Source organism: Tachyglossus aculeatus, chromosome 12 (assembly GCF_015852505.1).
Source record: "Tachyglossus aculeatus isolate mTacAcu1 chromosome 12, mTacAcu1.pri, whole genome shotgun sequence".
NCBI classification, from domain to species: domain Eukaryota; kingdom Metazoa; phylum Chordata; class Mammalia; order Monotremata; family Tachyglossidae; genus Tachyglossus; species Tachyglossus aculeatus.
Genome location: NC_052077.1, coordinates 8,955,293 through 8,973,143, shown reverse-complemented (window position 1 = coordinate 8,973,143; position 17,851 = coordinate 8,955,293). Strand labels below are relative to the sequence as shown.

General features: G+C 42.0%; 1 protein-coding gene across 45 annotated transcripts in view; it reads right to left on the bottom strand.

The window, feature by feature from the left end:
• Positions 1 to 17,851, bottom strand: part of ANK2 (ankyrin 2) — a 593,212-nt gene that overhangs the window by 101,219 nt on the left and 474,142 nt on the right. For all 45 annotated transcript variants that reach the window (XM_038755377.1, XM_038755380.1, XM_038755376.1 and 42 more), the window contains 6 exons: positions 16,902 to 17,000; positions 16,639 to 16,737; positions 11,884 to 11,982; positions 9,472 to 9,669; positions 3,343 to 3,441; positions 1,403 to 1,501 (listed from right to left, as the gene is read on the bottom strand). In XM_038755377.1, coding sequence (XP_038611305.1) covers positions 1,403 to 1,501; positions 3,343 to 3,441; positions 9,472 to 9,669; positions 11,884 to 11,982; positions 16,639 to 16,737; positions 16,902 to 17,000 — 693 coding nt within the window. The remainder of the gene's footprint in view (positions 1 to 1,402; positions 1,502 to 3,342; positions 3,442 to 9,471; positions 9,670 to 11,883; positions 11,983 to 16,638; positions 16,738 to 16,901; positions 17,001 to 17,851) is intronic.

Below are 17,851 nucleotides of genomic sequence, written 5' to 3'. Positions count from 1 at the left end.
CAGCTAATGTCTTCCTTCTTTTGTCAGAAGCTTCCTAGGCAAATCATGAGAATCAAATGGAAACTAGTTAAATTCCCACTTAGGGCGGTGGAGTGAAGTGAGAGCAAATCTGCCCTAGAATTTACATAAGCAATGAACATAGAATTTAAAATAGCATAGGCTCTTAATTCTGCTTCCTGGTTTTTCCATGAAGCAAGAATACATGCTAGCTGCTTCTGAAAATGAACATGTTTTCATATTTGAGGACACTCCTTGGAGTCATTAGTTCCTCACTTACCAATACACATATGCACGCAGTTCCGTTCACATGATAGATTCACTATGTTTGGGGAATTAGGTCATTCAAGGAGGGAATAGGGCAGTTAAGTGGACTCAAGGGCAAACTGAGGAAGGTTCTAGAAGCTCAGTGAGAATAGCTTTCTGATGACACGGGGCATATTGGTAGACTGGAGGCTGAAAGGCTCTCAGAAACTTGATTGTGTCGTGTGGGGTGTGGCATTTCTATCTGATGGCACGGTTGTGAGCGCCAATTCTTCTGGAAAGATTCAGTTCGGGAACTCAGCATCAGGAACCCTTATGCAGATGAACAGCCTCTCCAACTCCGACATCCTATCCATCTCTGTGTCTGATGTAAGTGATGCCCGTTTACTTGTTTTGATGTGTATATATCTATAACTCTGTGTTGATGCCTGTTTCCCTGTTTTGATGTCTGTCTCCTCCCTTCTAGATTGCAAACCCGGTGTGGGCAGCGATTGTCTCTCTTTACTGCTGAGTTGTACTTTCCAAGCGCTTAGTACAGTGCTCTGCACACAGTAAGCGCTCAATAAATAATGACTGAATGAATGAATGAAAACTCAAAGTCAGTTAGAGTAGCCTGCCGCGGAACACCCAACCTGTGCCTGAGGAACTTTGTTTGGCTCCCTAGTTCCTCCTTTAGGTAAGTTTAGCAACCCAACGGGAAGGTTAAGTAGAAATCGAGGTTCATGAGATAATTCACCAACCCACAGAATACAATTAATACGCGGAGGGTAAGGGGGCAGGGGTAGTACTGGTTCAAATGAAGGGATTTCTCCTCTAGTTATTGGAGTCTTGCTCTTTAAGAAGTCGGGGCTCCTCTGCTGTCTCCAAACTGCTGGGAGGAAATGGTTGGAACCGGGGCAGATGATGATAAAAGGACAATCCCCAAAGCAACAATTGCTAGGCTGCATTCTAGTTGCAGCTGTGCGGTGTGATGTGACTTGAAAATCCGTATTCCAGTTGCAGCTGTGCGGTGTGATGTGACTTGAAAGTCCCTGCATCCTTTATATTCAAAAGCAGCCTAAGGTCTGTAAACTTTAACCGCTCAACTTTAACCCGATTAAGGGACCAACTCAAGCTGAGTTGGCCTGAGTTTGGGTCTCACCTTGGCAGTAGCATGAGGAGAAGCGCCTTTCTCCAATAACAGCAGCGCCACCTTCTGGTTGTCGTAGTGAGCGGCAACGTGGAGTGGGGTGAGGCCGTTCTGAAAACGATAATAATAATGATGGTTTTTATTAAGCGCTTACTATGTGCAAAGCACTGTTCTAAGCGCTAGGGAGGTTACAAGGTGATCAGGTTGTCCCACTGGGGGCTCAAAGTTTTTTTTTTCTAATCCCCATTTTCCAGATGAGGGAACTGAGGCCCAGAGAAGTTAAGTGACTTGCCCAAAGTCACACAGCTGATAGTTGGCGGAGGCGGGCTTTGAACCCATGACCTCTGACTCCAAAGCCCGGGGTCTTTCCACTGAGCCACGCTTGTTAGCAACCCTGAAGCTGCCACTGGGCTACAAATGGAATCTGATTAAATGCCTGTTAATAATAATAATTATAATAATAATAATAATGGCATTTATTAAGCACTTACTATGTGCCTTTGCACTGTTCTAAGCACTGGGGAGGTTCCAAAGTGATCAGGCTGTCCCACGGGGGGCTCACAGTCTTCACCCCCATTTGACAGATGAGGAAACTGAGGCCCAGAGAAGTGAAGTGACTTGCCCAAAGTCACACAGCTGACAAGTGGCAGAGCCCCATTTGAACCCAGGACCTCTGGCTCCCAAGCCTGGGCTCTTCCCACTGAGTCACGCTGCTTCCCCAGATCATTTAGTATTAATATAATAAACCACTAATATAACATGTAACAATAAATAATACTAAGCATAATATATCAATCTGTTATATTAATATATTATTGATATTGTCATTAATAGAATAAATTATTATTTCTATTTGCTAAGTGTTACTATATGCACCGAGCCCAATTCTAAGCTCTGTGGTAGAGACAAATTAATTAGGTGGGACACAGTCCCCAGTCCCCTTCTGGGCTGTGAACCCGTTGTTGGGTAGGGACTGTATCTGTGGCCGAACTGGACTTTCCAAGCACTTAGTACAGTGCTCTGTACACGGTAAGAGCTCAATAAATACAATTGAAAGAATATGGGGCTCACTATCTTAATCCCTATTTTACAGATGAGGTCACTGAGGCCTAGAGTAATGATGATGGTATCTGTTAAGTGCTTACTATGTGCCAAGCACTGTTCTAAGCTAACTGTTCCTAGTTAATAGATTAACTAGGAACTAAAAAAAATAGCACTGGCTAAAGGCCACATTATTTTCATATTAGAAACAGACTGGAACATAAACGTAACAAAATTTGCTAGTTAGCAAAGGGTACTTTGCTCAAAAGCAGAGTAGGGAACCCAGGGGGAGACAGATGTTTTACTACTTAAGTTTGAAAGGGCCAAACCAGAACCACTGCGATTTCAGTTATTTTGTAACTCCAGTAAAACAAGGCACATCTGATTAATTGTGTTTTCATCATAATTACGATGGTATTTGTTAATCACTTACTATGTGCAAAGCACTGTTCTAAGCGCTGGGGAGGTTACAAGGTGATCAGGGTGTCCCACAGGGGGGCTCACAGTTTTAATCCCCATTTTACAGATGAGGTAATTGAGGCACAGAGAAGTTAAGTGACTCTGCCAGTTGGCAGAGTCTGGATTTGAACCCATGACCTCTGACTCCGAAGCCTGGGCTCTTTCCACTGAGCCATGTGAGGAGCAACAGAATAAGTGCTTTTAGAATCAAGTTGACTTCTGAATCGCTGAACACATCCTGTCCTGGTATAAGAGCAAGGCACCTAGGATATATCGAATTTGCTTCACACTCTCCAAGACATGTCATTTTCTCACAGTTCAATCGGTTTTTTTCTCAGAGTAGAATGGCCTTGCACGTTCACATATTCTCCCCAGGCCCCAAATCGTGAGCAATAATTTCAGAAGCAGCAGGAATTTCATTCCTCCCACACACACCCCCACAAAATCTTTACCTTGCCTGCAGAATCCGGAGAAGCACGGCGTTGCAAAAGGAGTTTTGCCACATCCAGACTTCCGTATTTGGCTGCTACGTGCAGTGGTGTGAATCCCTTCTGAATGTGGGGAACAAGGGAGAATACAATGATTGAGTAACCTACAGCCATTTTTTCACTTCATGTCACATTGCTTCCAGAAGGCCTCTCCTGCCTCTCATTTCTCTCCCTACTCCAGTACCTCTGCAAGCCCTTAGTTCCTTGCTGATCTCCCCTGCAACACACCTTTAACAGGCCTTAGGCACATATCTTTATTCTCTATTGCTTCCTCCTACCAGTATTTATTTGAATTTTCATCTTCCCCACTAGTCTGTAAATTCCTCAAGTGCAGGGATCATGTCTATTCTGTTATATCCTTCCTCTGCACAGAGTAAGCATTAGACTGTAAGCTTATTGAGGGCAGGGAACATGTCTATCAACTCTGTTATATTGAACTCTCTCAAGTGCTTCGTACTGTGTTCTGCACACAGTAAGTATTCAGTAAGGACAATGGATTGATCATTAATTTTTAATTTTAGCACTAGGCAGGTGGGCATTGAATTGTTTCAGACAAGGAAGGACTAAGATGAGTACTTAATATCACACAAGTGATTAGCATGCAACTGTGTCCTTTTTTATGGTACTTGTTAAATGCATTCTGTGTGACAGACACTGTACTAAGTGCTGAGAGGAGAGATAGTTTAAGGAATTGGTTCATATAATGGATCTTTTAAAACAGTCACTGGTCATTATTCATTCATTTGGCCTCAATGGAGGCCAACTGGAGTTCTACAAAATGTAGTTAACAAGCTCTGCCTGACCACAGTCCGGGAGGGTGAGGGATATTGCTCATCTTCTCATTCCAGCTCCTTTCCCTCTCCAGCTTGTCTCTCCTGGTACCTGTTATTGTTCTTGAACTTTGATTTGTTTTTTGTTATTTTTAATGTATGGTGGCAGAGGTAAGGCACAATTTAATTATTTATCACTCCATCAACTGGTATTTGCTTGGAAAATGATGCATCAAGCAGTCTGCAAGGTGGAAAAATATGCAACATCAGCAGGACCTAAAATGCTGGCCTACCCTCTTGCCCAGAATAGCAGCATTCATCTATCCCTTACTCAAATACAACACAACTTTTCTATCAAAAGGCAGTGTTTTGATTTAGGAGAGCTTATTAAACCTGTCTTTTTAAGAAACAGAGGAGATAAAATTGTTTTTCACTTTAAAACTGCATTTTCATTAGACTTTACAATGGTTTTCACTGTGTGAACACACAAACACAACTACATACTCTGTTTTCTTCCTAATGAATAGCCTACCCTGTGATGAGCATCATGTCACCCATAGAAGAACACAATATTGCAGAGATGTCATGTCACCCACAAAAGAACACAATATTGCAGAGATAATTCTTTGGGTTCAGAACAGGAGGCTGACACAACACCCTTGTTTGTCATTCTAGAATGATCAACCTCAAAGGTCCAAGAAGTAGTAATAATAATAATAATGATGCTTACTATGTGTCAAGACTGTTCTAAGTGCTGGGGTAGATACAAGCTAATCAGGTTGGGCACAGTCCCAGTTCCACATGAGTCTCACTGTCTTAATCCCCAATTTACAGATGAGGGATTCAGCACACAGAAGTTAAGTGACTTGTCCAAGGTCACCAAGCAGACAAGTGGCAAAGCCAAGATTAGAACCCAGGTCCTTCTGACTCGCTATCCAGTAAGTAGGCACCGTAAACTCAAAACACAGAGGAGGGGAAAAAGGCATTGATTGTAAACTATCTGAGGGGCAGTGACCATGTCTTATTTTCACATGTGCATCCTCTTCCAGTGCTTAGTTCAGTGCTCCGCACAAAGTGCTTAATAAATACAATTACTACTACCAACATATCAAGTTACCTTCCTCCTGTCTTTCCTGTGGTCCAGTGGAAAGAGAATGGGCCTGGGAGTTGGAGGAACTGTGTTCTAATCCCAGATCTGCCAATCGCTTGCTGTGTGACCTTGGGCAAGTCATTTAACTTCTCTGTGCCTCAGTTCTCTCAACTGTAAATGGGGATTAAATCCTTGTTCTCCCTCCTACTTAGGCTGAGTGCCATGTGAGAAAGGGACTGTCTCCGACCTAATTAACTTGTATCTACCCCAGTGATTAGAACAGCATTTTACACGTAGTGCTTAATAAATATCACACTTTAAAAAAAAACCCATTAGGAATTCATCTAAATTCTAGGATTTATAAACAGTGCTAAGGATGGTGCGTCAACTACTATTCAGTACCCCACAGTCTGCTTGACTGTCAAATTTCCCTTGCTCAAGTGTTCTTGTATTCCACCTTATTTTTTGCTCTACCCCTTTTAGGTCTTAAAGGATATTCTCTGCTCCTTCTTATATAACCTCCTGTTTTTGATTTGTGTAATGTTGTTTTTGATTCCCAGATGATTCCCAAATCTACATCTCCAGTCTGGATCTCTCTCATCTCTTTAGCTTCACATCTCCTCCTGTCATCAAGCCATCTCTTCTTGGATGTCCTGTCATCACCCCAAACTTAACATGTCAAAAACAGAACTCCATACCTTCCCACCCAAACCCTGCCCTTCCCCTTTCTTTCCCATCACTGTAGACAGCACCACCACCCTTCCTGTCTCATAAGCCCTTAACCTTGGCATTAACCTTGACTCCTCTCTCTCACTCAACCCACATAGTCAATCTATCATTAAATCCTGTCAGTTCAACCTTCTTGATATCGCTAAACTCCTCCCTTTCCTCTCCATTAGCACTTATCTTCCCTGCCTTGATTACTGTATCAGCCTCCTCGCTGAACAAACTACCTCCTGTCTCCCCCAACTCCAGTCCATAATTCACTCTGCTGCCCAGATCATTTTTCTACGAAATCATTCAGCCCATGTTTCCCCACTCTACGAGAACCTCCAGGAGTTGCCCGTCCACCTCCACATCCAACATAAACCCCATCGGCTTTAAAGCAGTCAATCATCTTGCTCCCTCCTACCTTACCTCACTGCTGTCCTACTACAAACCAGTCTACAGACTTTGCTCCTCTAATGCCAATCTACTCACTGTACTTCAATCTTACCTATGTCACTACTGACCTATCATCCACATCCTGCCTTTGGCCTGAAACGCCCTCCCTGTTCATACCCAATGAACAATTACTCTGCCTCGCCTCAAAGCCTTACTGAAGACACATTTCCTCCAAGAGGCCTTCCCCGACTAAGCCCTCTTCTTCTTTTCTTCCACTCCCTTCTGAATCACCCTGACTTGTTACCCTTTATTCATCCTCCCTTCCAGCCTCACAAGATTTATTTACATATCTGTAATTTATTTATTCATATTAATCTCTGTCTCCCCCTCTAGACTGTAAGTTCACTGTGGGCAGAGAACGTGTCTGTTATACTATGCTGTACTCTCCCAAGTGCTTAGTACGGTGCTCTGCAAACAGTAAGTGCTCAATAAATATGCTTGATTGATTGATGAGAGGTGTGTGGTCAGGACATATATCCGCACAACACAGCAGATATCAAAAACACTAAACCAATAAATGATCTATTTAATGGATTACACTGTGTATTCAGCATGCTCAATTTCTTAGGGCCAAAGCTGCAAGAATACACTGGCTAATCTCATGTCATGCTACGCAAACTCAGCATGCCTTTGCGATGCTTTCAACACTGTAAGATATCAGCTGCACTTTAAGATCCAGATGATAGCTGGAGTCCCTGGTGCTCAATTTTCACTGCCTACTAATCTTCTCTGTTGCACCCCTTGGGCCCCCTCTGTTTTCACCACATTACCCTCCCAAAGATACGTATACTCAGCATGACATGAGCAACATTTCACAAATGCTGCTTTGTTTCTTACTAATGGGTGCTACATAGAAGCTGCAAAATCCTTGGTACACATCCAGGTATTTTGAGGTATGCTACATATTTTCATTCCTGCCTGCCTTTAAAATCATCCGCATACCACTGCTTTTTACAATACCTGATCCGACAGTGAAATGAAATTGGATTTACCTCTCCTTGCCGATATATAGTCTTCTAAGTTCATTAGCAGTAGAGATATCCTCCTTTGTAATTTTACTATTTTTTCTCAAGTCCAAAAGCTTGGCTACTGTAAATTGACAGTAACTAGGGCTACTAACCAATCACAAGCTCTCCAAAGGGGAGTCTTGCAGACTCAATTTTGGCCCTAAACACATTCCCTTTCCTGCCTAAAAACAGACTAGTTCCTTTTTTTTTTGGATGGCATTTATTAAGTGCTTACTATGGTCTCCTGCCTTTCTAAGACTCTCCCCAGAAGTCTCTTTTATGATAAAAATTTTCCATCCTGATTCTGCTCCTGGATTTCTCTTCTCCACCTCGCCAACCCTGCCCAAACTGAGAGTACAAACACATGCTGTACCGAACCTGCAATCGATCAATGGCATTTATTGAGCACTTAACATGTATAGAGTACTAAGCACTTGGGAGAGTATCACACAACAGAGTTGGTAGACACATTCCCTGTCCTCCATGTGTTAAGAAAACTCTTCTGTTCTATAGGGCTGGCTCCCTACTAGAGAAATAATGCTGGTGATAATCCAAGGAAGACTAAATCCAACCCTTTGTCCTATCATCAGATTAGTTAATCGTCTTTTGTTGGGATTATGCTAGCGTTTCTTAGAAATGGCAATAACTCTCAAAACTTCAGAACCAACCCATAAGAAGTCCAGGTAGAAAAGGCTTGTCTGTGGAAAAACCATCTATTCATTCAATCATATTTATTGAGAGTTTACTGTGTGCAAAGCATTGTACTAAGGCACTTGGGACCATGATAGAGTGATTTAGTGAAAAGAGCACTGGAGTCAAGAGAACCAACTTCTTCACCCAGCTCCATCACTGGCCTACTCTGTGACCTTCAGGCAAACCACTTAATGTCTTTGGGTGTCAGTTTTTTCATTTTAAATGTAATAATTATGGTTTTTGTTAAGCGCCTACTATGTGTCAAGCACTGTTGTAAGTGCTGGGGTACAAATAAGATAATCAGGTCAGATGCAGTCCCTGCCCCCAATGTGGCTCACGGTCTATACAGGAAGGAGAACAGGTATCAAATCCTCATTTTACAGTCGAGGAAAACTAAGGCCTAGAGAAGTTAAGTGACTTGGCCAGGATTAGCAAAAAAGTGGCAGAGCCAGGATTAGAACCTGGGTCCCTTTTAGACTCTCAGGCCAGTGCTTTTTCCACTAGGCCACGTGGGATAAGATGGGGATATGATGGATTGTGAGCCTCACGTGGGATAAAGACTAAATCCAATCCCATAACCCAATCCCATGAGAAGCAGCGTGGCTCAGTGGAAAGAGCACAGGCTTTGGAGTCAGAGGTCATGGATTCAAATCCCGGCTCTGCCAATTGTCAGCTGTGTGACTTTGGGCAAGTCATTTAACTTCTCTGGGCCTCAGGTTCCTCATCTTCAAATCCCGGCTCTGCCAATTGTCAGCTGTGTGACTTTGGGCAAGTCATTTAACTTCTCTGGGCCTCAGGTTCCTCATCTGAAAAATGGGAATGAAGACTGTGAACCCCCCATGGGACAACTGGATCACTTTGTAACCTCCCCAGCACTTAAAACAGTGCTTCACATATAGTAAGCACTTAATAAATGCCATCATTATTATTATAACCTTGCACCTACCCTGGTACTTAGCATACAGTAAGCATTTAATACTATTATAAACAGTATTAATATATATGTATTAATAATAATAATGTTGGTATTTATTAAGCACTTACTATGTGCCAAGCACTGTTCTAAGCACTGGGGGAGATATAAGTTGATCAGGTTGTCCCACGTGGGGCTCACAGTCTTAATTCCCATTTTACAAATGAGGGAACTGAGGCGCAGAGAAGTTAAGGGACTTGCCTAAGGTCACATAGCAGACATGTGGCGGAGCTGGGATTAGAACCCATGACCTCTGACTCCCAAGCCCGGGCTCTTTCCACGGTGCCACGCTGCTTCTTTATGAGACTTGAGCCAGTTGCCTCTCCTTGTCATCGCCATGCAGTTTCCCATCTTCCTTCAGACAGAGAAGAGAACCAACGACTTCATCCTCCATACCTTAGTAGCTAAGGAGTGGGCCGCTCCTGCCTCCAAAAGGACCGATGCCACGTCAACCTGGCCTTCTCTGGCAGAGATGTGCAGGGGGGTGTATCCATTGGTGGTGGCGGCGTCTGGATGAGCCATGTGCTGCAGAAGCAGCTGCACAATCTCTGTTTTACCCAGGCGAGAGGCGATGTGCAACGGAGTCTGTTCCTCCTGCAACTCAAGTCAGGTCAATGGTTAGGGTCGAGAGAACACGACATTAACTCACAATCTAACTCTTCTGGGAGTGCGTCACCTAAACCGTAAGCTCGTTGCAGGCAGGGAACGAGCCACCAACATCTACCAATACAGTTTCATTGTTATAACTGCGGGCAGGGAACGTGTCTACCAACTTGGTTTTATTGTTATATTGCTCGTTGTGGGCAGGGAACATGTCTACCCACTCTGCCAAGCGCTTAGTACAGTGCTCTGCACACAGGAAGCACTCAATAGGATTGACCTGCCCCTCCCAGTGCCTGCTGCTGCACAATGCCGGTGACTTGGTCACAATAATAAGAGCCTTCATTAATTTAATCTAGCAAGAGTATTTATTGAGAACCTACTGTGTGCAGAGCACTGTACTAAGTATTTGGGAAAGTCCAGTACAAGAGAGTGGCTAGGCATGATCCCAGCCCTGAAGGAGCTTACAGTCTCTCTCCAACAGGACCTTTTCATTATTGTACTCCATCAAGCATTTATTATAGTGTTCTGCACCCAGTATGTGCTCAGTTAATGCTACTGCCTGATGAACCAGAGCCAATATATATGCCTGATACACTTAGTCCCAGTTGTCCACATTTCATAACAAGTAAATTATGCCAATGGATTGAAGACCAAAACATAGGTGAACCTTGCTTTTGAAAAAAAGAAATGGAAAAAGTCACAAAATTTTGATTGAAACAGCCCCTTCAATTTTAGATACATTGGTAATCTTCTTCCACCCCAAATTCTCTACATTTTATTGACTCATAACATTTCCACAGCTCAATTTCTATGAGAAACTTCATTAAGCAGGAGATGATTTAAAATCCCAGAGGATTTGACCCCTAAAGATAATCCTTAAATTAATCCCAAAGACATTTTTTTTGTGTGTGTTTTTTAATAGCAAACCAAAATTTAAGGAATTTTGCTCCCTATAAACATTATTTTATGGTTAAGCCAGTGCCAATTATGTCTTTTCAATGTATGTATTATGGGTTACAAGAGATAATCTTTGTTGGAAGTAACATAGAGCCAGGGCATCCATCACCCCTAAACTCTTCTGCAGAAAGCACGGGCTAGAACTCCCTGAAACACAGAATCTAAGCGGGGTCTGAAAATATAAGAAGGATTCAGAGTTGCCTGCCTGCCTAGCTAGTGGAGGAACAATGTAGGAAGGCAAGACAAGTATTAACAAAGGGAAGTACACTGACAGTAACTAAATCCCATTACAAGACCAAGATTCCCCCTTCTTGACTGTGAGCCCACTGTTGGGTCGGGACTGTCTCTATATGTTGCCAACCTGTACTTCCCAAGCGCTTAGTACAGTGCTCTGCACACAGTAAGCACTCAATAAATACGATTGATTGATTGATTGATTTGGAGTCAAGAACTACTAGGCATCAAATTGAAGATAAGCTCCGAAGCAGTGTGACCTGGTGGACCTGATCACCCTGTAACCTCCCCAGAGCTTAGAACAGTGCTTTGCACATAGTAAGTGCTTAATAAATGCCATCATCATCATTATTATTATTATTATAGAGCACAAGCCTGGGAATTGGAAGGACCTGGGTTCTAATCCCAGTTCCACCTCTTCTTTGCAGTGTGACCTCAGGCAAGTCACTTCACTTCTCTGCACCTCAGTTACCTCACCTGTAAAATGGGGATTAAGACTGTGTGCCCCATGTGGGGACAGGGACTGTATCTAACCTGATTAACTTGTATATATCCCAGCACTTAGTATGGTGCCTGGCACATAGTAAGCACTTAAGAAATACCATAAAAAATTTAAAAAATGAACAAACTCCTTCTGGGTAGGGAATGTGTCTACCAACTTTGAAGACATATAGAGTCTTTGTTGGTACTCTGTCAAATACTTAGTACAGTGCTCTGCACAAAGTAAGCACTCAATAAATACTATTGAACAAACATCTAAAATTAGGAATGGAATTTTTAAACTTTAGCTCTAATTCCTCCTTTTTAAAGTGGAAATAATAAAAATCATCATCCTTGGGATGGAGAGAGAAATTGTTCACCAATGCTGTCATAAAGATCATGCTTTGGGCTAGTGTCCTAAAGTGACTGGTGTCAGTGCTGGCTGCTTTCCCAGGTATTGTAGAAGAGCACCACTCTGTAATAAAAGAGAGAGAAATTCACTGCAGTGGAAGTGCAGGAATCAGAGACACCTACCCTGGCTCTGGCATCGACGAGGGCACCGTTTCTCAGGAGACAACGAACAACTTCCACCTGACCAGCTCGGGCTGCCATATGCAGGGCAGTCTCTCCTCGCTGCCAGGAAACAGAATTTGAGTCACAAATGCACCCACTTTTATTCACAGTAATGTGCACGTAAACCAATGTGAGATTGATGGGCAGCGTCAAGCCGAGAGGAACGTGTCAAGTAACCGTGTTTTTTAACCTCGAAAAGCAAGTGTTTGGGAAAACTTAACTCAGCTAGGACAGGAGAGCTTATTAAGTGAAGATGGCACCTAGCTTTTCACCCCCATTTAGCACAGAAGAAGAAGAAATGGATTTAAACTTCAGGGTGGATTTAGGTCTGAAACATTTAATGGGTTATTGGTTGGGTTAAAGATAATTGGATGGAATCAGTTATTAACAATGATAGTGAACTATTTTCTGGGGGTCTTTAAAACCAGGATCCTCTCATGTACTTGAATTGGGTCTTGCCTAAAGGACTTTGTGACCTCTTTCAACACTAAAGTCTAATCTTTATGAACTTTAAGAGGCTTCCTTCATTTGATAAAAACAACACTGGTGCATTAATATAAATTCATTTCACGTCTCTCCATCTTCCAGAAAATCCACACTGACATGACACCCTCTATTTGGGTTATTTTGGAACTTACAAATCCTAGCAAAAACCTCCTTTGGTTTTTTGGTCAGCAGAGCCACATAAGTTATTTTAGGATCCAAGGACTGATCGACTGACCTACTGTAAACCATCTCACATTGAACATGTTCCACTGAACCTGAGGCTAAATAATTCCCAATGTTCATTAATGACTAAAAATTTCTGCTGAGCACAGCAACCCCCTCCCGCAAATGATTCTAAATCACTCTTAAACCTCACACTAAATGCCCTGAAAGTCACCTCCTTTTCCCATCTTAGGTGCAAAATTGTATCTACTACTGCAAGAATTAGCAGAATAGTAACAGATCTAGGAATCTCAAAAATAAACCGTCCCAGACACAGTAAGACCACCGTTTTTGTCTCGCACAGCTATAACTGAGTTGGATAAATGAAAAGTCAGTATTTTCCCGCTTTGGACAGACATCAATTCTAGATAGCCTAGGGTGTCCCTCACCACTATTCTTCAAATAGAGGAGCCTCAGGGCTAAAACACTAGTTGGAGGCCAACCCAAATCTCAGCCAGACCAATTTACAGTCACTGTGCCTTGTTGGTTCTCTGACTCATGGATTCAGAGGTTTCTAGTAGGACTGAAGATCATATAACTCAGGAAGCACACGTTTCTCTTGGGTAGGAAAGAAAACAAAGAAAGAACTTTAATCTGCATTTAATGTTGAGGTTTAGATTTGAGTTCCTGTAATCTACACTACAGCAGAGGCAATTGAAAAAAAGACAGGCAAGCCGTAATACTGGAACCATTCATTTATATTTTTTAAATATCCCAAATTTGTTCTCGTAGCAAAAAAAAAAATATATTTTGATGCTTTACAAGTATTTTACCTTTTTAGTGATTCAACCCAGGACATTTCATAGGGAAAAACATGACATGCCCACCTTAACCTACCAGAAGTCCCGGAAAGCTGATTTGAATCAGTAATTAGTTCAGTTCCCTTTCTGTCTGTCTTCTCATCCCACCTAACTGTCGTCTTAACCTTATCTTCAATATGGTAAACTTTTTGGGGTGCAGGGGAGGATCTACATTTCTGAATAGAATACACACACGGAGATCTGTTTTGTCCAGAAGGTTTGCTTTTTCGAAAGAAAGGAAGGCAAATCTTATAATAGACCACTGTTTTTTTTTTTCATATTTTCAGACTTATTTGCTTTTCTAAAAAGGTGTAAATTCAAGAAGCTAGTAGGGTTGATGCCCTCAGATTTTCCATTCATAGGTTTGAATACTTACTGATAATATGCAAAAAGTGCTAAAAATCCCTGAAAGCTACATATTCTGGAGTTTTGATGGCATCTTTCTTTTCCAGGGAATTTTTCCACTGAAAAGGAAATTGGAGAAAGTGGGCTACCCTGAGGCCCAAAGCAGATTTTCCCTAAAAGTCATGCTCTCCCCCGTTAATCAGCAGTTAAATCTGACTCCACAACAGCTATGTCAAGTTACAGTACTGCCACATGAAGTCAAAAAGCAATGAAGCATAACAGACTACACCTCATCCCGTTCATGTAAAAGCACATAATTTCAGGCAACATACGATGCTCCTGGGTTAGGGTATTCTGAAGTGAGGAACTGAGCATCTGGTTGCATTGCAAGCAAGGAATATGTGTTCACACAGTTTCTGCATTGAATTCAAAAGAGGTTTTGCTTTAGGAGCTGCCCAACCTGGAGAGATCGCATTCACTCTGTTCCTTCACCAAAATGGGACCCTGAATATGTTGTTAGTCCCTGAAGAACACATCAAAATGAACAAATCAGAAAAAAAGAAGGTTTGGAAGACTGAAGCAGGATGGTATAGTGGACAGAGCATGGGCCTGGGAGACAGAAGATCATAGGTTCTAACCCCGACTCTGCCACATGTCTACTGTGTGACTTTGGGCAAATCACTTAACTTCTCTTTGCTTCAATTACCTCAGCTGTAAAAAATGGGGATTAAGAGTGTGAGCCCAATATGGGACATGGGACAGGGCCTCCTTAACTTGTACCACCCCAGTGCTTAGAACAGTGCTTGGCACATAGTAAGCGGTGGCTCAGTGGAAAGAGCACGGGCTTTGGAGTCAGAGGTCATGGGTTCAAATCCTGATTCCTCCAATTGTCAGCTGTGTGACTTTGGGCAAGTCCCTTAGCTTCTCTGTGCCTCAGTTACCTCGTCTGTAAAATGGGGATTAAGACTGTGAGCGCCCCCGTGGGACAACCTGATCACCTTGTAACCTCCCCAGCACTTAGAACAGTGCTTTACACATAGTAAGTGCTTAATTAATGCCATTATTATTATTAACAAGTATTATTATTATTACATTTACTCATAACTACCTCCACTGCATAACTGCGCTACCCTAATTTTTGAGGAGGAAAAGATTATTTTTTGCACCTCATAATCACAAGCAGTTAGAGCCACTTGCAGTGTGGGAAGGAGAGGAAAAGCCAAAGGGTGAGAATGGGGGATCACAGCAGGATGGAGGTTAACTCATTGAGTGTCTATAGTACGCTGCATTTGGAGAGTGAAAGAGAAGAATTGTAACCTCTTACCTTCCTCCTTCTTCCCTCCTTTCCTTCTCCTTTTGTTCCTTTTCTCTTACCCCTTCCTCCCCCTTTTTGCTAAATGTACTTATTTGACTTGCACAATAGCACCACAACTTTTTTAATGTTATAAAAAATTATGCAAAAAGTAGGGCAATTATGTGAGCAAATATGATAAACTACGTCAGAGAAGAAGACAAATAGACCATCAAAAAAATGCCTTTAGAGTTGGAAAACAAAAGTTTAAACTAGAAACTGTGGTGGCCCTGGGGTCTAACAAAACCTAGCCGATAAGGTGCTCCTGTTAGTGTACTATATCACAACAGATTGGCTTCTGCCATGTTATTCTCTGCAAAATCTTCCAAAAAAGAAAATTCTCATAGAATTTTACTTTAAAAATTCCATGAAAATACTGGTGTACAATTCATAGTTATAATAGCTATAAAATAAAGAATTAGGAATAATTATATAGTCACCAATAAATGTTCACAATTAGGGAGCTTTCTTTTTTTATAAAGAAATGGAGGCTGCAAATTCTAATTTGGAAAAAAAATATTTTGCAAATCTTATATTCAATCATTCAATTCAATAAAGGTTTTCATTATGACTCGAAACATATTGCACAAAGATCAGAAATTTAACCACAGAAGCAGGGTGCACAGGACCAAAAAAAATGAGAGGCTACGAAAAGAAAGCAAAACTAGCCATTCTGTTTCACATTCCACAAAATGCCAGGAAAGCCAGAAGCAATGGTAAGAAGTCAGGTCATTGTTTTTAACTGTTCAACGATGTACACTTTTTAAATCTTTAAATTACATCCTTAAAAGCATCAAATGACTACCTTTCTCAAAGGTCAACGGGCCCCTCACTTTGGAATGGCTAGGAACTGGCTTCAGAATCAAAAAGGAAGTAATCAAGAGCCATTAGCAGGGGAAATAGTGCACAGGGAGGAAATTCAGTTGATGTGGTCCAGCTAATGCTCACTGATAGAGGGTAAATTCTTTAGCGGCAGACATTTATTCAGGAAGATGAGAAGGCAGACCAGAACACAGGAGTGAAGGCCAGGAAATCGGGAGAAACAAGCCATTTATTGTCTTCGGTTACTTCTGATTTGAGGGGAGAATAATATTGCCCACATTTCTGAGTCTTTAGCTGAGGTTAGCTTTGGAATAGCATTTCTTGCATACAATCCCGGTGAGCTCTGAAACATATCTTTGACAATCTGGCAGGTATTATCAAGGCAGCTCTTTTTCTGATAGAGTGCCCACAGCGCGCACGCGCACACACACACATACCTGAAGATGTTATCATTCAAAGGCACACTTTGAAAAGCTCTAAAGCTTCTTCTCTGAGAAGTCCCAGTCATACCCATACTACTTATTAGCAGGGTATGTACCCACTTTGGAGAACTGCACAGTGGCTCAAATCCCTTGCTGTAATACACACACCACACACTCCCATTCTAACTCTCTACCTCATTCTCTCTCTCAATCTCTCTCTCCCCCTGTCATATCTCTGTCTTGTTATTCTAATCCAAGCCATACTCACAATGTTAGTGACATCTGGAGAGGCTCCATTCTGCAGCAGAAGGAGAACTATGTTCAAGTGGCCCATGAATGCAGCCACATGTATTGGTGTGAGGCCAGACTGTGAAACAAAGCAAGAGCAGTTTTACTCCTCTGCACGGTGGGGGCTTTGGGGCTTCTTAAGTTAAGTGAAACTTGAGTGAAAAAGGAGAGAAGATGGGTAAAAGGGGTAGGGGGGAAAAGAGAGAGAAAGAATGTTTCTTTACAAGCTGAAACATTTTCTACCTCTGTGATTGCCTGGATTGAAGCCCCATATTTCACCAGGAGTTCCATGACTTTGATGCGATTTTTCTTGCAGGCAATGTGCAGTGGAGTAAAACCATTCTGTGCAAAAGACAATCAAGTTAGTTGAAAACATGCAAGAACAATTCTCACACAACTCCATGCTGGCACACCACAGGCAATAATGTCACATCATCACATGATGCCATTCCTATTTCCCAGTCTGGTGAAGGACAGGGGTGGGGAGGTCGCTGGGGAGGGGAGAGAAGGGATTCTGAAAGACAACATCCTGTACAATAATCCTAGGTTAACTGAGCTTGCCTGGTCTGTGAGCAGCCTGAATGAAATTTTGTTCACGTGGTGGAGAAACAGGGATTGAATCTTGAGAAAACCCCAAAGAAGCATGGGAACAATTTTGACTTTAAAGAAGTTACAACAAGCCACTGGAAATTGCAGACGGCGTGATCAAGTTGGAAACTGCTTGCAGCTCTTGAAAGCACGACATGGATGAGAAAATATTTTGCTGACTAAGAGCCCAGCTTGAAGGACCTAAGAGCTAATTTGCTGCACCTTGAATGAAAAGGAAGACTAGTGACCCTTTGGCCCCTTATCCAGACTTCTGCTTCTCCTTCTTGCTTTCCTTTCCCTCTCCTTGAAGGAACTGGTGAAATAAACTGCTAATACTTTCTTGGTGTCTACTTTGCTGCTTGAGTCAGTGCTCTTTTTCACAAATACAATTTATTTTTAAAAATATAAAATGTAATTAGAGTGACCTTTCTTTAAAAATCTAGGGTAGTCCTTCAAATAATTGCTTTACATAGATCCATTTATAAGTATGCAGGTCAAAAATGGTAAAACAAAAATGATTTATCAGTTCATTATCATTTTTAATTTGTGGGGAATGAACTGCAGTTTCTTGAGATCATTTTAATCAAGTTTTAATGCAAAGTGTT